We start from the raw sequence: 22,339 nt of genomic DNA, 5'->3' as shown, positions 1-22,339 counted from the left end.
ATTTTTTTAAGACCCCTTCAAGCATTCATTTAAGGATACTAACATTGTCGTTGCTACTTTAGAAATCCTGAGAACTGACTGAACCACGCCGAGAAGTGTAGTCTGAAAAATGGCAATTATTTTCCTGGAGACCAGAACTGAAAACCACAGAATAACAGAGCCTTGTTAGTTAGGACTCTGGGCAAGCTACCATCTCTCTCCTCTTTAGAGCTTTGCAAAGAGGGAAGAAAATGATAAAGGGGGCCTGATTCTGATGTGAGAACTAAGACTAATCAGTGGAAAATGGTCCAGCTTTGACTAGCTGATATTCAGCCAGCATCTCAAAGATTCTAGACCCATGCTGCTCATTGAAGCAAATGTGACTCAATATCAATTTTGTAAACTTTTACAACTTTTAAAATTAAAATCAAGGAAACATATCCCCATAACTAAGCTACCATTAATAATAATATTAAACTGAATATTAAACCAAAATTAAATCAAGGTCAAATCAACAAGTTAGTATCAATATTAGATTGGAATCAATTTAGTTAAATAGTTAGCTTAATACAATAGTAAACCCTAAGAAGGAATATAAAGAGGTGGCTGTTCATATATACTGGTATATAAGATTCTAGGATTGTTACTTTGAAACCTAAGATTTCTAAGCCAGGGCAAAGTGATGAAAGCAGCTACAGGCATGGTTGAGACCTTCTCTTTGTTCAGAATATCACCAGGTTGAATCATCACTGGGTTTTGTGGTCTGTTACCATCCAATTTAAGTTTCAGCTGTTTTGACTTTGTGAATTACACCCAGGCTATAATAAGGCATCTACGTATGCTATGCCAAGAACCCTAGATCATGATGATATCAGAGGTAACTCAGCCAATCATTGCCCTTATTCTGCAGCTTATCTGTGTGCAACAATTTCATTGGTTGTATGAGGGAGACTACATTACTTGACCCAACTTCCAAACCCATATGCCTAACTGCCACTCTCACAAATCAACACAAATGTCCCAGCACAAACACCCTTAGACACAAATCAACACAATCACCAGCACACGCAATAACCTCAAACTCATAAGCCCTCTCTGCAGCGCATACCTCATTTGCCACCTTCACAAATCCATGCAGCTTTCCCAGCACAGCACACATCACTCCACATGCAGAATAACTCCAAAGATCACTCTGAACCCTAAAATGTCGGTGTCAGTGTGAAGTGAAAGAAACAGCTACAAGCATGATCGAGAGCACTTTGTTTGGAATATCACAGGTTCGATTATTACTGAGATATACAGTTTAACTGGCCAGTTTTTTTCAGTTCTCAGCCATTTTTTGGCCTTTTTCTTTAAAGCACGTGGGCTTATGAACTGTAGCCATGCAACAACACAGGTTTTCAGCTACTAACTGGGTTATAACCCTCAACTCAAAAATGGCACCCAGCTCAATTAAATCGGTAACCTGGAGCTGATTAAATATTAATATTGAAATCAAATTATCTAATGTCTGAACCATGTCAGAGACAATTACAAGCCTTCCTCTTTAGTTCCAGCTGTACTCAGCCTCCTCACTCATTTTTGCCTGGTCCCCAGAGTCCCGCCACAGCTGGAGACTCTCTGAATGATTGGTTTCCCCTCTTTGGGGTTTTGTGAGAATCAAAGCAGTAACAGACTTCGCAAAGAAATTTCTGAACCAGCTTTATTCCTAGACACAGCACAAGAGATATACATATCTATAGAAAAATATCAAAACCTGCATATAAATCCATGCCTCAGTTTCTTCACCCTGCCTGAGAGTCCTTTGGATTTTAATGTCCTTCCAGGGCAGTCAGGATTCCTCTTTTCCATCTGCCTATGTCTGTGTTCTTATTGTGGTCTCCCCGCATTTGGTGGAGAGAGGGAGAGTCCTTTTATAAGGTTTCAGTACCCTCTGTCAGGTGACTCCTCTGAGTGGCTTCTAGTGCCTCATCAAGTGATTCATTGCTCGGTTAAGAACCGACCTGGGAGAACTGGTTCCTTTGGCCTGCAATCAGTTCATTGTTCTAGGATGTTTCCATTTAACCTGAATGGTCTTCCAGTCAACAACACTTGATTTGCCCTCTAACACAGTGGTTCTCAAACTAGGGCCGCTGCTTGTACAGGGAAAGCACCTGGGGGGCCGAGCTGGTTTGTTTACCTACTGCATTGGCAGGTTCAGCTGATCGTGGCTCCCACTGGCCGCGGTTTGCTGCTCCAGGCCAATGGGGGCTGCTGGAAACAGCATAGGCCGAGGGATGTGCAAGCCACCCTTCCTGCAGCCCCCATTGGCCTGGAGCGTCAAACTGCGGCCAGTGGAAGTCGCAATTGGCCGAACCTGCAGATGTGGCAGGTAAACAAACCGGCCTGGCCCGCCAGGGGCTTTCCCTGAACAAGCAGCGGCCCTAGTTTGAGAACCACTGCTCTAACACATACAAAAATCCCAGCTCAATATGGACGTTAAAGCAACAGTGAAGGCACCTTACTGTTTTTGATCAAAAATTTGCTAGTGAACACCATGGCTTTACAGTTCAATACAGATATAGACAGATCTGTCACAAATGCAAGAGTCTTTCATCTTTGCAACTCGTTTTTGGAATTGGCATGATAAAGGAAAATAGATGCAATCAGTTAAGACACAAAAGTAAGATTAAGAAACAAAAACATATAATCAGGACTTCCCCGAATAAATTCCTGCTTGAACTAGTGTCTCTCTTAGACAAACATCCAATCTTAATCTAAGAATTTCCAGTGATGGAGAATCCACCACAACCCTTTAAATTGTTCCAGTGGTTAGCTATTCTCATTGTTAAAAAGTTTCACCATTTTTCCAGTCTGAATTAGCTTAGATTAAATACCAAAGTGAGTGCCATAGACATTTCTACTCAGAGACCTGAACAGTAGCTTAGAGGGAGAATGCAAGACATACTAGTTTTTAATGCTATTATCTGCATCAGAAGTCAGTTTTTCACAAGGTATCTGTGATACCACATTTTTGCAGATATTTAAAACTGAAAATAATTGTGGGACCAAAAAGATTAAGTGTTTATTGATAATCACTGTAGGGTACTGCTGGCTTAAGACATTTGGACTTCAGCCTCTGGTTTTACCACAGTTCATAGGTTTGAGGACATTAGACAGTCTCCTAATACCTTGTTATGTTGTATCATTTTAGATGTGGTTCAGTTGCATTAACTGTAATGGCACACATCTAAGATGTCTTCAGTACCTAGACTTGTCTAGGAAAGTAAATCAGGGAGTGTCTGAGAAGAGGTTCAGTCTACTACTAAGCGGAATTATATACAATCACTTGTATTTCCAAGCAGACTAGATGAAGTTCTTACTAATATTTGTAGCAACAGTATGGATAAAGGTGATATGTCATTCTTTGGACCATGAGCTGATGGACGTACAGTAAGCATTGCACAGTCTCTAGATGTACTAGAGATGAAATCCAGCCTTGCTGGAGGCAGGATGCTAGATTTCATGACCCAACAATCTGATCCTGCATTTCTCTGAATTACCTTGCTTTGTGGATTTATTTGGGATTTTCATTGCTTTAGAGTGTTGTGGTTTAAGAACCTTAGTTTTCTTGCCTAGGAGAAAATGGAAAAAAAAAAAACCCACCGCAAGACAAGAAAAAAGAAGTTGAAATATCAAGTAATTGCTTGCAGGCAATTTCATTTCAGTATAGGTTGCTTTGAGGATGCTTCCAGATATTCTGACTTAAAAACACTTATCTTTCAGAGGGGCAAAAAGTACTGTGATCTCTCTCTCTCTCTCTCTCTGGGGGTTTTCAGGAAGAGATGAGTCTTCCAAAATTGTGAAGGATCTACCTTTCAGGTTGGGTTATGGTACCTGAGGCTTTATTTTCTTATTTCTTCTTTTTGAATTACTCAGCTGTAGCTCTGGGATACCATTTGTGTGTATGCTTTCTGCATTATTCTGAAATCACTCAGCCTGTTGTAAATTCTGAACTAAAATACCTGCTACTATAGGCAACACCAAAAGTTAACTTCCTAGCAGCCAGCGATTATAGAACTGTACATACAATTTTAAGGGCTGTTGGAATGAACTTAAACAAATATCTTCACTTTTTAGGTTCTCATGTTGTTGTGTTTTAAAATACGGTTAATTGATGTTCTAGAAAATATTCATTTTTCTCTTTCACAGGCGTACAGGTTTTCTCAGCTTCCTGAAATGGTAATGGGCTCTCCCCCACCCCCGGTTCCTCCCAGAACAGGTCCTGTGGCTGTGGCGTCTCTCAGGAGGTAATTCATTGTTATTTTGCATAAAGTAGTGAAACTTCACACTCACTTCCTCTCCACTTGTTTTTTTCTAAGGCTTGGTCTACACTACGTGTTTAAACCGATTTTAGCAGCGTTAAACCGATTTAACGCTGTACCTGTCCACACTACGAGGCCCTTTCTATCGATATAAAGGGCTCTTTAAACCGATTTCTGTACTCCTCCCCGACGAGAGGAGTAGCTCTAAAATTGGTATTACCATATCGGATTAGGGTTAGTGTGGCCGCAAATCGACGGTATTGGCCTCCGGGTGGTATCCCACAGTGCACCACTGTGGCTGCTCTGGACAGCAATCTGAACGCAGATGCAGTGGCCAGGTAAACAGGAAAAGCCCCTCGAAATTTTGATTTTCCTTTCCTGTTTGCCCAGCGTGGAGCTCTGATCAGCACGGGTGGCAATGCAGTCCCAAATCCAAAAAGAGCTCCAGCATGGACCGTACGGGAGATACTGAATCTGATCGCTGTATGGGGAGACAAATCTGTTCTATCAAAGCTCCGTTACAGAAGACGAAATGCCAAAGCGTTTGAAAAAAAAATCTCCAGGCTACACAGTGCTGCGTGACAAGCGTAACGGGAAGCCAGAGACTCAAATGGATGCTCATGGAGGGAAGGAGGGGGTACTGAGGACTCCAGCTATCCCACAGTCCCCAGCAGTCTCCGAAAAGTATTTGCATTCTTGGCTGAGCTCCCAATGCCTGTAGGTTCAAACACATTGTCCGGCGTGGTTCAGGGAATAGATCGTCAATTTACTCCCCCACCCACATGAAAGAAAAGGGAAAGAAATCGTTTCTTGACTTCTTTCAGTGTCACCCTATGTCTACTGAATGCTGCTGGTAGATGCGATGCTGCAGCAGTAAAGAGCAGTATCTGCTCCTCTCCCCTGCCCGATGGCAGACGGTGCAGTAGGACTGGTAACCATCCTTATTATCAACCCATGAATGCTCCTGGCTGGCTTCAGGTGAGGCTGGCCAGGTGCGCCTGGGTGAAAATAGGAATGATTCTCTGTCATTCCCAGTAGATGGTACAGAACGGCTGGTAACCGTCCTCATCATAGCAACTGGGGGCTGAGCTTCATCAGCCCCCTCCCTTTCCTGTGTAAAGAAAAGATTCTGTCCTGCCTGGACTATCATAGCAGTGGGATGCAGGGCTCCTCTCCCCCACACCGCTTAATGTCCTGCCTGGACTGTCATAGCACCAGGAGGCTGCCTCCCCCTCATCTTATCTCACTAACAAGTCATTGTTTCTTATTCCTGCATTCTTTATAACTTCATGACACAAATGCGGGGGACACTGCCATGGTAGCCCAGGAAGGTTGGGGGAGGAGGGAATCAATGGATGGGGTTGTTGCAGAGGCACCCCCTGTGAATGGTGTTAAAGTTAGAATTAGGACTTACAATTTGTTAGACCACTTTGTTTATTAGCGCAGCGCTTCGCCAATAACATTTAGAATATGTGAGTGGCCATGCAAGGCCCAAACAGTTTTATTTATACAGATAAAAGAGCGGGAATTAGACAAAGGGACAAAGAAAGCAAAACAGAAAAATTTACCTGGGCCACAGCATGCATATTTTATTTTTTTACTAACTGTTATTGATTTAAGGCTAATACTTTACCAATTGCCCTTAAACGATGCAATTGTTTTATGTTAATGTTTGTATTCCTGACACCTGGATTGCAGCATTTCAACAGTTTTGCTTAAAGGTACAGACAGCATTTTTTAAATTCTTTTTATTTTTACTATATAATTTATTCTAAAGCAGGATTTTATAATGTCCCATAAAAATTACAGTATAATTTAATTTCATCCTGCTAGCCACCTTTTTTAAACACCAAAAAAAAATAACCCTCTGGAACTATAAAATTCTGTTTTCCCATATGCATTACAAATTGGGCCCTCTCTAACTCTTTGTTTTAAAATTTAGGTAGTAAAAAACAGGATTCTCTATTGTGTCTGTGTTAAGTAAATTAAAAAAACATTAAAGGCCTGGGTCTCAATGTGAATTATCTTAGTTATCAATTGTAAAACTTAGCAAGGTTTAATTTGCAATGCTTTTTTTGTTCTATATAAAATACTACTGTTTTTATTCTCAATCTGTTTGTGTAAATAAAAAATGTATGCATCAAAAAAAGACAAGGTGTAAAGGCCATTGTTACAGCCAGAGTCAAGGGACAGCTGTTAAACTGTCTGTCTGGCATCTCAAAGTGAATACATGCTTCGCAGTGTAAAAATGCACCACCCCCAGTGAACCAACTACCACCTCAGGACCACGCAGAGTCAATTTTTTTTAACTCCAAAAAAAAATGTAAAGAAACAGCCTGCAATAACTTACAATCTACGCTCTCGTAAGGGTTGCCAAAAGCAAATAACTACATAAAGCAAGGCCCAAGAAAAAGCAGTAGTAAGTGAGTGCTATTGTGGTTACTTTACAATTTTGAAAGAAATGTTTAAGGAAAGGGACCAGGAAGGGTGGGGGCTAGTTGAGGAGCTTTCCCCGCCCCCAGCCTTGCTGAATTGGTAGTGGGACACTATAAAGAATCAGTTTTTGAGGCAGACAACAAAGGGGAACAGAACAAGGGGCTTTTTGTCCTTTTTACAATGAGATGGGAGTATGAAGGGGTTTGGATCGATCCGGGGTTTGGAGAACGGGGTAAAGGGGAGCGCTCGGGTTAGTGGTGGGAGAGGAGGCTTTTAATAAAGCTTTTAACTTATTATTTGAATAATTGAGAGAGGCCAGTTTTGATTTTGTTCACCTATGATTTGCCTCTTGCCACCACTGCATGAAACAATTAACCTCTCCTTTAGCAAATTTAGTTTTAGGTTGGCCGAGTTTGTCTTTTAAGACGTCCACTTAGTCTTTGTTCCAAGATTTTAACAGTGGCCACTGAGTTTTGGGATCCCCCTGAGTTAGCCTAGACCATTTTCCCAGAAATTTACAGGAGTCTGGACCCTTTTTACAGGAGTCTGGACCCATCCTAAATACATAAAATGAGCCGGCGTTCATTTAGGGAACTGTCCCGACTCAGACGTCTGGTTATCAGTACAGGAGGACTTTCACACACCAATCACACAAGAAGGAAATTCAGGTTCGTCAGAGCGATGCCTGCTGCAACACACAAAAGGAGCCCACAGGCTACTGCCTCAATGGCCCTTGCTTTCACACTAAGGGTTTTACCCAAGGTGTGGTGCGGCTGCAATTGTGCAGATTTTACTCACTCAGACCGCGGGGACAGGAACCCCTTGGTCGGCCGATCCCCAGACAGAGACGGCACCCAGACTCAAACACTCCACAAGAGGACAGATAGACACAGAGACAGGACAGTCCTCAGTCCGGACAAAACACAGAAATAATTACCTGACCAGATTCCTGATGTCAGATACCGGGATCCCTACCAGAACAGAGTGGGAACCAACAGGTTCGATGGCGTAGACCTCACTGTGGCTGTGCGCCTTTCCGCTCTAGTGGAGGACCGCTTGGGCCAAATGCCCAGGTGCCGGCTGCCACGGTCATCCTACAAAAACAGTCAGGAATCACACAGCCCCAGTGAAGACGGTTGCCATCTCGGTAGAACCTCCAAATTGTTAAAGTTAGAATTAGGACTTACAATTTGTTAGACCACTTTGTTTATTAGCGCAGCGCTTCGCCAATAACATTTAGAATATGTGAGTGGCCATGCAAGGCCCAAACAGTTTTATTTATACAGATAAAAGAGCGGGAATTAGACAAAGGGACAAAGAAAGCAAAACCGGAAAATTTACCTGGGCCACAGCATGCATATTTTATTTTTTTACTAACTGTTATTGATTTAAGGCTAATACTTTACCAATTGCCCTTAAACGATGCAATTGTTTTATGCTAATGTTTGTATTCCTGACACCTGGATTGCAGCATTCCAACAGTTTTGCTTAAAGGTACAGACAGCATTTTTTTAATCCTTTTTATTTTTACTATATAATTTATTCTACTTTCACAATGGCATGTAGCTCATCATTTCTGCGGGATCTGACACAGAGCAGCTGTGCTCTCTGATACACTGGTTCTCTAGTACACTTGCCCCATATTCTAGGCAGGACTGACTCTATTTTTAGAAACCATAAAGGAGAGATTGACTCGGGGAGTCATTCCCAGTTTTGCCTTTGCGCCCCCGGCTGATCTCAGCCAGGGGCACCCATGATAGCAGCAGACAGCACAGAAGGACAGATAACCGTCATTTCATTGCCAATTTACACCGGCAGCAGACGGTACAGAACAACTGATAACCGTCTCTGCTATCATGCAAAAATGATAGCATGATAAAAAGCAAATGAATGCTGCTGTGTAGCGCTGGAGTATCGCCTCTGTGTGCAGCATCCAGTACACATATGGTGACTGTAAAAAAAAAAAGCTGAATGGCTCCATGGTTACCGTGCTATGGCGTCTGCCAGGGCATTCCAGGGAAAAAGGGCACGAAATGATTGTCTGCCGTTGCTTTCCCGGAGGAAGGAATGACTGACGACATTTACCCAGAACCACCTGCAACAATGATTTTTGCCCCATCAGCCACTGGGCTCTCAATCCAGAATTCTAAGGGGTGGGGGAGACTGTGGGAACTATGGGATAGCTACGGAATAGCTACCCACAGTGCAACGCTCCGGAAATCGACGCTAGCCTCAGACCATGGATGCACACCGCCGAATTAATGTGCTTAGTGTGGCCGCGTGCACTCGACTTTATACAATCTGTTTTATAAAACCGGTTTATATAAAATTGGAATAATCCCGTAGTGTAGACGTACCCTAAATTGTCCAGAACTATAGAATAGAAAATGATACGGATATATAATAAAATGGCTTTTGGAACTCTGGACTCAGTCAGGGATTGCTAACTGACTGTCGGATATTTCTTTCTCATGTTTCTCAGGCCTAATAAATGCATGTCTGTTTTCTTTACTCTTAATATATACATTTTGTTTCACCATAGCAATAAGGCATTTCTGAGCAATTATTGCCCTTTTCAGATGGATGAAGTATAACACCACCTGGGGCAAACTATGATCCTAAAGGACTGTATGCCTGCTGGCTGTTACTATGAAATTCTGTTAGAATGCCAAACACTAATGGAGCTCTTCTGACTGGCTGCCAGTGATATCATAACCTCAGGAAATGCATAGTTTTCATTGCTTGGCTTGTTTTTGTCAGTTAATTTTCATGATAGGAGACAATTGATGCATGGCATTTCTTAGGGACAAGAGTGCTCTACACATAGCTAAAATCACTCAGCCTTCTGCTTTATAACACCACAGCAGGTGGTAATTATCCAGCATTTTCTGTTGTATCTTATTATTGAAATACCGTGTAACTGTATTTTTTGTGTCGCATGTCACTGGGATCCATTTTGGGGAGTTGAGTGAGTGGGCTGTAGAATTGTAAAAAATACTGTAGAAGATAGTGGTGAAGGACAAAGGAAGTTGCTCTCTATTGATGTTCATGCAACCAGGGATACCACAGAAAAAGCAAATAGTTCCCTACTGTTTTCTGCTTGCAACTCCTGCCACTCTTGTTGAGGATATTGCCTATCAGTCAGAATTACCAAAGGTTCTTGCTTTTTTTTTTTAATGTGTAGGTCGACATCAGATATTGGCAGCAAGACAAGAATGTCTGAATCCAGTGGGACAGAGCAGGCCCAACAGCATGATCCTGCATCATTTGCTCCAGGTTCAAGAGCTCCAGTATCTGTGGGTCCATTGGATCAGTCAGCATTGAACTACTCAGGTGAAAACGAGTGTGGTACAAGAAGAAATCACCTCCACAATCTGTGTTGTATACAGATGAATGTATGGGATATTGCAAGCACAGATTATTATTTATAGTTATGGAGAAGGATTTATTAAATGCTTTTCTTGGTGGCTTGAGGGTCAACATAGGGTACTCTGTCTTGCCCCACTTGTCACATGCATCACTTCAGGTATAATATGATGGAAATTATGGTTTTTGTTTTTTGTTTTTTGTTTTTTTTTAACATGCCAGGTACTAGCCACTTCTATAGGCAGGATGCTGGAGTAAGTGAACCAAATGAACTATGTTCCAATATGGCAGATTGCTTGCTCCTGTACTGTAGTCAGCAGTCCATCCTGCAACTACTTAGGTTAGGGCTAGGGAGACCCCATGTAGTGACATCAGAACAGCAGACTGGGTTTAATTGGACTGGAAAATATAGAGTGAGAGGATTTTGTCAGTGACAAAAACTTCAGCAAAGAATCCCCGTTATATCCACTGCAATATCTGTATCACAAGAATAACTTCAGGTTCCATTTCTCTTAAAAACTGGATCTGGACACTTCTAAACTTTGTCTGGATGTTATCTTGTGACTCATCTTCCAAGTCAGGTTGTAACTGTGATATGATATCTTCTGACTGCTCTTGGGAATCGCTAAACAAGGATTGAAGCCCAAGTCAAATAATTGTATTTACCAGGAAACCAGTGGAATTTATGGAGTGGAGATTATGTGGCTTGGTCAAGGGTCTAGGGGTTCATCAAGAGCAAGTATGGCCACACTATTTGTTGAGTCCTGGTTTGTAGGAGGCAGTTGCAATGCAAAACTTCTGAATCCTGTGGGAACTACAATCTGCCTGCCACTCTCCCAGCATTGCATGATTGAATGCTGTCTCTGAACAAACAATTGCAGCAACCCAGGGTTAAAATAAAGGGAGAGCAAGGGGAAATGCAGCCCTCTCCTAAACACAGAACTCCCCTGCCTCCTTGTTCAGTGCTGCTAAAAGTATAGCAAGAGCTCCCCTTCCTCCCTGGCTTTTGTGGTGAGAGCTCACTGTCCTGTTTCAAATCCCCAGCAGCAGCAAATATTAACTGCCCCTTCCCCCTATTCACTGGAATGAATTATGACTTTCTGAAGTCAGATGAATTAACTTCTGACAGCAGAGGCTAGAGCAGCTGGAGTCCTGTTCAAGGGAGGTGGTGTGGTCCAGTAGAGAGGGCACAGGACTAGGAGACCAGGATTCTGTTCCTAGATCCACTATTAACCTGCTGGGTGACCTTGAATGAGTCACTTCCCCTCTCTGCCTCTGTTTCCCTTGCTACACTTTATCTGGCTCTTTTATTTAGATTGTGAACTCCTTGGGGAAGTGACTGTTTCTTATGATGTGTTTGTACAGTGCCCACTGCAACAGGGCTCCAGTCTCAGCTGGGACCTATAGGTTCTATTGTGATAACATTTCCCCACATCCTCACAGAAATCTCATGTCAGAGTCTACACCAGCTATTCCTGATTAACTTCACATGCAGCAGGACAGGAAGAAAAAGTGGCTTAAAATGTCTTTTTGTTTGTTTGTTTTTGTTTCCAAAGCTTTGCCATTGTGGAAATACCAAAACTGTTAGTGTCCTCTGCTACAGTGCAAGTCAGAGCCTGGATTAATTATTGTTTCACTGTGTGATGCACTAAGGCCTTGGCTAACTGGCGCTTCACAGTGCTGCAACTTTCTCGCTAACGGTGAAAAAACACCCCCTTGAGCGCAGCAAGTTACAGCGCTCTAAAGCGCCAGTGTAAACAGTACCCCAGCGCTGGGAGCATGGCTCCCAATGCTGTAAGCTAATCCCCTCAGGGAGGTGGAGTACCTGCAGCGCTGGGAGAGCTCACTCCCAGTGCTGGCACCACGATCACACTTGCACTTCAAAGCGCTGCCGTGGGAGTGCTTTGGAGTTTCAAGTGTAGCCAAGCCCTAAGAGAGAAGATTCTTGAATGACTCAGTAATCAGTTAAGCTTGCTGCATTATTTAGCCCTGTTCCATCATAAACTGGGGGGACCTTGCCACCTAATGTAGGTATAGAGTGCAGCAGAGTACAAGCATCCTTGCCTGTAGCGGTCAAAACAAACACGAGTCAATGGGAGCTTGAGTTTTTTGCACTTTGACCCCAGAAAGGCACTGCTTGCAAAACAAAACACTAAGTTTCTATTGTTCCACTTGGGAAAAGGGGAAAAGAAAATAATGAATAAAAGCGTGAAATATATTTGAGGAAATCAGGACCAAAAGAGAGACTTTCTTTCTCTCTCTTCTCCAGCACTCATTGCATTTATTTTACTCCCATGTTCTCACTAGTTTAATACAATGCCTGTGGTCGCCTCACTAGCTCTGCTCACTCCCCTCACATTGAGAGTTGCAGCTCTTTGCTGCCTCAGGCCCTTCAAGCAAAGTCTGAGAATTTCCCCCCCACATAATATTGTAACACCAGCAGGGGCAGCTCTAGGTATTTTGCCGCCCCAAGCACGGCAGGCAGGCTTGGACACAATGGATCTGGGCACAATGACAGTCCTTTCACACACTGGAGCACATGGTTGACATTTTCAAGGTTGACTGAGATTTAATTACACAACTCTAATTGAGAGAGCTAAATCCTGTAGTTGGCTTCAGAAATCTGAACCCATGAGCCAAGAGCCTCCCAGAAGGGATAGGAAGAAGTGGTCCCATCCCCACTCCCTAACACACGAGGTTGCATGCAGTCAGTGGGTAATGCAAATATTTTGCTCCTCTGTGTGTTTTGGTGCCTGACTGAGGCACAATAGTACAGAGACCAAGGGGCTATATCGTTTTGACACTATTTAGCTGGCTAACATCTGCCTGGGAAAATGGCTTCCCACTAACAAAATATAACTATTAATGAAAAGCTACAAAATTTGGCTTTCTAAATTCTAAAGACTGAGACTTTGGGTTTTGAAACTGACAAGCTTATTAGACATTAAAGGAGCAATGTTTCTGAACAGTTTGTCTCGCAGCCTCCTCAGAAGTATTACTTATCTGCATCATATTCACCATGTACTACTGAGTATAAAAATTTGGATATCCTAAACTGCAATGTGTTGCCTGTAACTTCTGTGGAACATATGGATCTAAAAGGAAGCACTGAGGCTCAATAATTTTAAAACGTTTTGAAGTATACAACATCCCACACTTTAGAGTGCCCCTTCTATATATTCTGCCTTCAGTAGGATATGTGTCCTGCACTTTCAACTGAGTAACATTCTTCACTTCCTTTCCTGTACTCTGGAGATTTATTGCTGTGCCGTATTAAAAGGAAAACTACATGTTTTTTCTCAGAGATGCTGCATTTCAGTAGAGGATAAAATGATCTGTGTATATTTGGTTTAAGTTTGTATGAAATGGGCTCCTTGGATGAAATATTAAGTTATTATAAGTACTTGGAACAGTTGAGTATGCTTGAGTTGTCCTAGCCTTGTCTTTCAGTATGAGAATAGTCGACTCCAGAATGATTTAGGGACAAAGAGATTCTACTGCTTTGATTAGATAAGTACTAGCTTTAAATATATCTATATATTGTCCCAGATCCTGATTCTGCCTGGAGCAGCACAAAGTTGCCATAATTCAGATGAAAATCCTGCCCATTAATTTGAAACTTCAGATTATATTGCAGTAAGAATTACAATAAGGTATCACACAGGATTATCATTGTACACTTAGTATGTATGTTTGTTTGCCTTGCCTTAATTAGATGGTAAGCTTTTGGGGCAAAAGACATGTTTTAGTGCAGGATGGCCCCTGCCCCTTGTCTGTGCATGGTTGAGCAAGCAGCTTCTCCCCCAGCTATGCACCTCGTCTTACAATACCAGGCCCCATGTGCTCTGGGATGCACAGAGGCACTCACCCCTCTTCCTCCCTCCACTCTGGCAACTCCTAGAGCAGGTACTCTGAAAAGGGAGTGGGGAAGAGGTGGGATAATGGTCCAACACTTCACTATTTGCTTCTGGAAATGGGATGGCAAACTGCAGGTAGCATTCTGTGCCATTCGCACTGACTGGTATAAATTGCACACCACCTTGTTCAGGGAGCAGCACCAAGGTGACTATTCTTGCCTAAGACAGTATCCCCAATGGTATTCCTGCAGTGGTGAAGTTCCACACCACCCTCTGCTCAGGGCTTGTGCCTAACTGCCACAATCTAGCCTTGTGACTATAAAGAGCAGGGAAAAGGTACAGCTCCCTGTAAATCTTTCCTAACAATAATGGTCCTGGTGTGGGAAGTTAGCTGTAAAACATAGCTTTCCCCTCTGTATGAGCCCTGAATTGCATTCACAATCCTTCCGGCCTAGGGCTGCATGAAGCTCCACTCCAAGCTTAATTCCTCTCCTTAATTGGGTTGAAGAGTTGTGTTGAGTGCCCCCTAGAGCACTTCCCTAGAGGCTGTAGTGTGCTGGCTGAGTCTTCCCATTTCTGAGCGTACCATCACCGCAATACTCCAAGCATCTATCAGTCCTGGCAGCATAACGTTCTTTACAAGTCTGTTTAAAAACAGAGGCTGAGGTGGGCCATCAGAAGAGATTGTATTTCATCGTTGTGAACGACACTCCGAAAGACTGTTTTTTTATGTCAACGAAATAGGTGGGACTAGTTATTCTCTAAAAAAACAATACACTAGATGAAGTGTATTTTCCTCTGGAAGATGTGCTAAGCACCATCTTGGCCTTGGCCAGTTTCTCTCCCACAGAAAGAACTCTACATCTGCTGCCTTGGCTTTCTCCTCTCCAGCTTAGCGGGGCTCTTCTTAAACCCCTCGCTGGAAGCCTGCTTCTAGCTCCAGGTGTCTTATTTTTAGCTACCAGTAATTTCCTGTCTTGTGTCAAGGCTTGTGTGCCCTGTTACACTAGTCTTTTGTAATGACTTTTAGCTTTAATAGAAATCAGTTATTTGAGAATGGATCTGATCCTAAGGTGTCTTCTTTGGGCCTACAAAGACAAAATATGTGTGTCAGCTGGGAGAAGGGGCAAAAGTAATGAAAATCCAGCACAAAGAGACCTCTGCTTCCTCATGAATACATAGTCCTGCCATGAGTGCAGGGGACTGGACTAGATGACCTTTCGAGGTCCCTTCCCGTTCTACAATTCTATGATTCTATGAATGTTGTAGACAGATATCGGAGGCAGGTCATGAGATAATGAATGTATTAGGGGCATGACCACCAACCCCTGTAGGAAGGGAGAAGCTAGCCATATCCACTACGTATCCCTGAGCTCCCTTCCTTCTGACACAACTATGATACATACTTTCTAAGGCCTGGTCTACACTATGCGTTTAAACCGAATTTAGCAGTGTTAAACCAATTTAACCCTGCACCCGTCCACACAACGAGGCCCTTAATATCGATATAAAGGGCTCCTTAAACCGGTTTCTGTACTCCTCCCTGACAAGAGGAGTAGCGCTGAAATCGGTATTGCCATGTCGGATTAGGGTTAGTGTGGCCGCAAATCTATGGTATTGGCCTCCGGGCGGTATCCCACAGTGCACCATTGTGACCGCTCTGGAAAGCCATCTGAACTCAGATGCACTGGCCAGGTAGACAGGAAAAGCCCCGCGAACTTTTGAATTTCATTTCCTGTTTGCCCAGCGTGGAGCTCTGATCAGCACAGGTGGCGATGCAGTCCCAAATCCAAAAAGAGCTCCAGCATGGACCGTACGGGAGATACTGGATCTGATCGCTGTATGAGGAGACAAATCTGTTCTATCTGAGCTCCATTACAGAAGACGAAATGCCAAAGCAATTGAAAAAAATCTCCAGGCTATGATACAGAGTCCACAGCACAGTGCTGTGTGACAAGCGTAACGGAAAGGCAAAGAATCAAATGGACGCTCATGGAGGAAGGGAGGGGGACTGAGGACTCCAGCTATCCCACAGTCCCCACAGTCTCTGAAAACTATTTGCATTCTTGGTTGAGCTCCCAATGCCTGTAGGGTCAAACACATTGTACGGGGTGGTTCAGGGAATATCTCGTCAATTTACCACCCCTCCCCCCCGTGAAAGAAAAGGGAAAAATATCATTTCTTGACTTTTTTCAATGTCACCCTATGTCTACTGCATGCTGCTGGTAGACGGGGTGCTGCGGCACTGAATAGCAGCATCCTCTCCCCTCCCCCCCGCCCCCGGTGGCAGACGGTACAGTACAAAAGGACTGATAGCCGTCTTCATCATCATCCTGTGAGTGCTCCTGGCTGACCTCAGGTGAGGTCGGCCGGGGGTGCCTGGGTAAAAATAGGAATGACTCCCGGTTATTCCCGGCAGATGGTACAGAACGGCTGGTAACTGTCCTCATCATAACCCCCCCCCCTTTCATGTCTAAAGAAAAGATTCTGTACTGCCTGGACTATCATAGCAGCGGGATGCTGGGCTCCTCTCCCCCACACCTTTTAATGTCCTGCCTGGACTATCATAGCAGCTGGAGGCTGCCTCCTCCTCAATTTATCTCACTAAAAACTCAGTGTTTCTTATTCCTGCATTCTTTATTACTTCATCACACAAATGGGGGGACACTGCCACGGTAGCCCAGGAGGGTTGGGGGAGAAGGGAAGCAACAGGTGGTGTTGTTGCAGGAGCACCCCCTAGAATGGCATGCAGCTCATCATTTCTGCGGGATCTGACACAGAGCGGCTGTGCTCTCTGGTTCTCTGATGCACTGGCTCTCTAGTACACTTGCCCCATATTCTAGGCAGGACTGACTCTATTCTTAGATAAAACATAAAGGAGGGACTGACCCGGGGAGTCATTCCCATTTTTGTCTTTGCGCCCATGGCCAACTTCAGCGAGGCCAGCCAGGAGCACCCATGACAGCAGCAGACAGTACAGAACGACTGATAACCGTCATCTCATTGCCAATTTACAATGGCACAGCAGACGGTACAGAGCGACTGGTAACAGTCTCTGCTACCTTGCAAAGGCAAATGAATGCTGCTGTGTAGCACTGCAGTACCGCCTCTGTCAGCGGTATCCAGTACACATACGGTGACAGTGACAAAAGGCAAAACAGGCTCCATGGTTGCCATGCTATGGCGTCTGCCAGGGCAATCCAGGGAAAAAGGGCGCAAAATGATTGTCTGCCGTTGCTTTCTTGGAGGAAGGAATGAGTGACGACATTTACCCAGAATCACCCGTGACACTGTTTTTGCACCATCATGCTTTGGGATCTCAACCCAGAATTCCAATGGGTGGGAGAGACTGCGGGAACTATGGGATAGCTACAGGATAGCTACCCACAGTGCAACGCTCCAGAAATTGACGCTAGTCTCGGTACATTGACGCACACCGCCGAATTATTGTGCTTTGTGTGGCCGCGTGCACTCGACTTTATACAATCTGTTTTACAAAACCGGTTTATGTAAAATCAGAATAATCCTGTAGTGTAGACATACCCAAAGATGACTTTACAAATACACCTCACTCCTGATCTGCAACGTACAGTCCTTAGCTTCTCTAATATGCTGTGCCTTTTTAGAAAAGGGCTCTGTGCAGCTGATAGGAGCAATCGTATTCTAGTTTGATGTTATCAACATTCTCACACAGACTCATTGTCTCTCCTCAGGCTGCTTTAGGTAGGCTTTGTAATGATCCTCTAGGTTTATAGCTAAGATTATCAACTATTAATCATCTCTACCCTATTGCTTAATAGGAAATACAGTACCAGCAGTGTTTGCCATACCAGCAACAAACCGACCTGGATTCACAGGCTATTTCATCCCAACACCACCCACAGCATACAGGAACCAAGCCTGGATGCCCTATGCTGGAGATAATGAATTACCAGGGCAATGGGCAGACTCGGTAAGTGTTCTTGTTTTTCTCTGTAATAATATGTTATATGATCTACACATAAAGGGCATAAGTGGCACAAAGTGACCATAAAGAGGGTGGAAATTTGGACAGGAGAATTCTCCCTGTGTAAGGAGAATCTTCAGCAATGTAAAGCTAGTAGAGATGTCATAGAAATGAGAAAGAGGGAACAGGCTGGGGAAACGCCAGAGACAGGGTGGGAAGGAGAACCTAGCTGCACTGCACCTGATCCGTCACTGGGGGCTCTAACTTCTGCTTGAATAGGGCAGCTGAGGGATTGGGAAGCCACAACTAGCTCCCTACAGCCACCATTCTTCACTGTGTCTGATTGTATCTCAGAGGCAGTGGAGAACGGTGACTGTTAACTTTACATATAACATGCAAATAGCTAACTGTCTTATATCAAACTGTATTGGGATCAAGTCAGCAAAAAGCCACCAGTCCATTTATGTGGAGCAACGTGCGCCAAAGGGCTTTTTACATGAGATGTGTATTGCCAAGGTTCAAGGGTACCTTGGCCATGCCTATGCCGTTTGTTCCAGTCACAGGCACAGGATGTGGCATGGGAGTGCTGTGGTGGAGCCTTACTCACTCCCCCCCAGGCAAGGGGAATGGCACAAAACAGCCAGGGCATTGCCTGGGATTGAAGCCATTTATACTATCATGAGACAGATGTGGTATAAGAATCTCACATTTTTAAAAAAGCTTTGTGGAAGAATTGTATTTTGGGGAGAAATTTGAAGAGGAGCAAGAGGTCAGCTCATGAAAGGATGGGAATGTTTCACTAGCATGGGCGAGAGTGTGAAGATGAGACTGGGAGGAGGATACAAAAATGGAGCATGAGAGTTTTAATTTCTCTTACTGGTAAAAAGTAGAATGTTTTTATAATAAAGACTGAAAAAAGACTAGGCTTTCTGTTGCTCCATTAAGCCCAGTTGAGCCTGAGAGTAAGTAGCTGAAGGATACTTAAAATTAGAACAGATAGTGTTCAGTAAAAGTAAAATAAATTGTTTTATTATTAGCTGTTTGTACTGTAGCCCGTGGTCATTACAGGGTTAACTCATGCTTTAGATATGTGAGCACAAATTTATTATAATATTTAGTTTGACAGTCCACTAAGTAGCTTTGTAGTACAGTACAAGAGACAGCTATATTCCAAAGAAATGCAAAGTTCGTAAGTATCAGAGGGGTAGCCGTGTTAGTCTGGATCTGTAAAAGCAGCAAAGAATCCTGTGGCACCTTATAGACTAACAGACGTTTTGGAGCATGAGCTTTTGTGGGTGAATACTTAACTACTTAAGGTGAACTAGAGTAGTTTTTCATATTTGAAACCATTTCTCACAATTAGATTTTGTTTTCCCACTTTCCTGTAAAGTGACTTTTTAAAAATGGTAACTTCTTCCTCAACAAATCTGCTCCCTTTGTGGATTCAGTTTACTCCTGTTACTGCAGAACCAATTCAGCTATAACAGAGAAGGAGATGGATTCAATTTCCTCTTGTATATCAATAGAATTGTCTAGTTAATTGCCATTGCAGGGCCAATAAGTTACCCCATGCAACTCTACTGGAAACAAAGTGATATTGCTTAGGACTCCATTTGGCCTATCAGACCTTTATTAATGCTGCATGAGAAGAAAAGAACTCAGCTGGACTCTGATTCCAGATTGAATCTGTAGCACAGGCCATTAGAAAAAGTATCTTCTGAAAAGAAGTCCTTGGGATATGGTGCCCTTTGGTGTCATTTTTAGAGTCCCTTTTCAGAGGAGAATTTTAGTTGTTAGTTTGTAGTAAACCTGGTTTGTAACCCTACTGGCTCTTTCAAATTCAGTAGGCCCCTTGGAACTATACTAATAAGTTTAGACTTCTACTTTGAAACACATAGGTGAAGTATTTAATTTTTACCTCTTTGCTCCATATGGTCCTACTTCCTGTCTATAGCCCAAGGAAGTGATGGCCAGATCTTATTTGCCAAGAAATGGGGACTGACGACTCTGAAGAAGGTGAATGGAGCTGGAGGGAAACTCCAGGCTGCCATTCCTTCCTTTGGAATGGGATACACTCTGGTAAGGCCAGAGAGCCCGGTGGGGAGTGGAGGGGAAGAGTCATAGGACCGGTATTGGAGCAGCTGCTACATGCAGTAGTTCCCATCTTTGTATATGAGGAAGCAGAGAGGAAGAATTTTTTGGGGGGTGGGGAGGGCTCACAAAAGATCATTGTGGCAGGAGGAGGTATGAATCCCTCTCCTAGAGGAGAAGGCAGCAGATTTCCTTCATCTACATTTACTTGCCAGAGCTTTTAGACTCTACATCCTGCTAAACAGGGGGCTGGCATCTCCTTATGAGCCCGCAGCCAGGAAGTAGGGTTACTTATTAGATAAGGGAAAGAAAAGAAAAAATGGGGGAAAATATCCTTTTTTTTTTTTAAACCAAGATCCTGCCCCCAAATGCTTTATATCATGCCCAGGGACCTCCTGAATCTGAAAATTGTCACTATGGAATAGAATCACAATATTGCCAATTCAATGTGTTAAAAATCATGAATTGGTCCTCAAAATCATGAAATTAAAAAGAAAACATTTGGAGTTTTTTCTCTGTCTTCTGGTTTGTGAGCCTTTAGAGTATTTTTGGGACTTGTTTTCATGCTTTCTTTCTGAAACCATGAGGGCTAGAACCTTATTTTTTAAAAAATGAAAACTCAGATTCTCCACTAATCACATGCCTCCTGGAGCTGGGGCTTTAAAAAATACCAAATATTGGTGAAATTGTGAGAATTTAGTTTAAGCTTCATTTACTTTAATGCACTACTTTCTCAAAGAAAAGCAAAGATTTTAAGCTTTATATTTGGTGGAGGAAGGGAAATGTATCTGGTGGGGTTATGATTGTCCAAGCAAATCTTCAGTTGCTGCTGAGTAAAAGCAGTAAAATAGTGACCTCTAATGGTTTTTATTTATTGTTCAATATGAATGTTTGCTATGTGATCAGTCCAATTCTGTACTTAAAAGGGGTGCAACCTCTTGGCTGTATTTAAATACCACTTCCATCTAGTACTCAAGCAAATACTATTCCTGGTGGATTTTATATTTTGTGCATCAAGTGGATGGAAATACCCTGAATCTTGCGAAGCATATGTAATATGAAGGACCGGATTTTCAAAGATAGTTAGGGGCCTAAGGATGCAAATAGGCATCTGATGGGATTTTCAAAAGGCCGTAAGCAGTTTGTCCCCCCTCTCTACCTGTTTAGGTGCTTTTCAAAATCCCACGGGCACCTATTTGCAACTTTAGACACCTAATATCTTTGAAAATCCATCCCTTAGTGACCAGATTTTCAGAAGTTCAGTGCCCAAGAGCTCCCATTTGTCACCTAAATAAAATGGCCAAATGTCCAAAGGTGCTCAGCTATCAATGGTTTACCCAACAGCTCTGATTGTTCTCCGTGGAACCTGCTAAGTGCTGAACATTTGGTGACTTCATTTAGATGCTTAAATGGGAACTAAATTAATTTGAAAATCTGGCCCCATGTCCTTTTCTAATTAAAAGAAAAAGAATTATCAAGCTATCTTTTCTATGCTTATACATTTTAATGGCTTTTCTATTGATTTATGATGACCATAGGATATTGTGCAAATCACTCCAAATCTGAAAATCAGTGAGATTTCTTTTCATTTTTTCTAATTGGATTTAAAATGGTTACTCTGTATCAGTAAACTCTCTCTCGGGTAAAATTACTTTGTCTAATTAAGAAAATGAACCACAACTTGAAATACAGTAGCTTAAAACATCCCTTAAAATTAAATGCTGTTGTTTCTTTACCAATTTGCAAAACAAATAAAATTAGTTAGATACTGAGTTCTAAACTTCCTCAAATTCAGTTTAGAGCTTGCCATGGTGGATCAGAATGTTGCACCTGCAACATTTAGTATCCCATAGGGATGAAGGGCCTGATTCCTCACTGGTACTCTAGTTTAAGCCACTGAAATGCCACTGAAATCAATGGAGTTAGGGCAAAGTAAAACTGAAGTGTAACTGTGGCATATCTGTTCCAATGTGGGAATAAAATCTTCCAATTACCTTTATTTCTGATTGACACAATGGACCATATTCATCTCTTGTATAATTGCATTTGAGTTAAGAGTTCCACCACAGTTGAATTTGGCCATAAAACCTGATGTTTCAGAGAAGTCAAAGCTCCTTGTCCAATAAAGCACATAGCCAGCTGTGCAATGATGGGTATAGAGCAAGGGTGGCCAACCTGTGGCTTTGGAGCCGCATGCGGCTCTTCAGAAGTTAATATGTGGTTTCTTGTATAGGCACTGACTCTCGGGCTGGAGCTACAGCCGTCAACTTTCCAATGTGCTGGGGGGTGCTCATTGCTTAACCCCAGCTCTGCCATAGACCCTGCCCCTTCCCTGAGTGTTCTGTGCCCTTGCTCCTCCC

General features: G+C 43.0%; 1 protein-coding gene across 1 annotated transcript in view; it reads left to right on the top strand.

Annotated features, from left to right (window-relative positions):
* KIAA1549L (KIAA1549 like) overlaps nt 1–22,339 on the top strand; it is a 228,887-nt gene that overhangs the window by 201,281 nt on the left and 5,267 nt on the right. The window contains exons 17-19 of the mRNA XM_050955195.1: nt 4,171–4,268; nt 9,904–10,052; nt 17,743–17,894. Coding sequence (XP_050811152.1) covers nt 4,171–4,268; nt 9,904–10,052; nt 17,743–17,894 — 399 coding nt within the window. The remainder of the gene's footprint in view (nt 1–4,170; nt 4,269–9,903; nt 10,053–17,742; nt 17,895–22,339) is intronic.

This window comes from Gopherus flavomarginatus, chromosome 5, assembly GCF_025201925.1.
Source record: "Gopherus flavomarginatus isolate rGopFla2 chromosome 5, rGopFla2.mat.asm, whole genome shotgun sequence".
Lineage (NCBI taxonomy): Eukaryota > Metazoa > Chordata > Testudines > Testudinidae > Gopherus > Gopherus flavomarginatus.
Note: the sequence above shows the minus strand (reverse complement) of the source record. Positions and strands in the feature narration are given on the sequence as shown.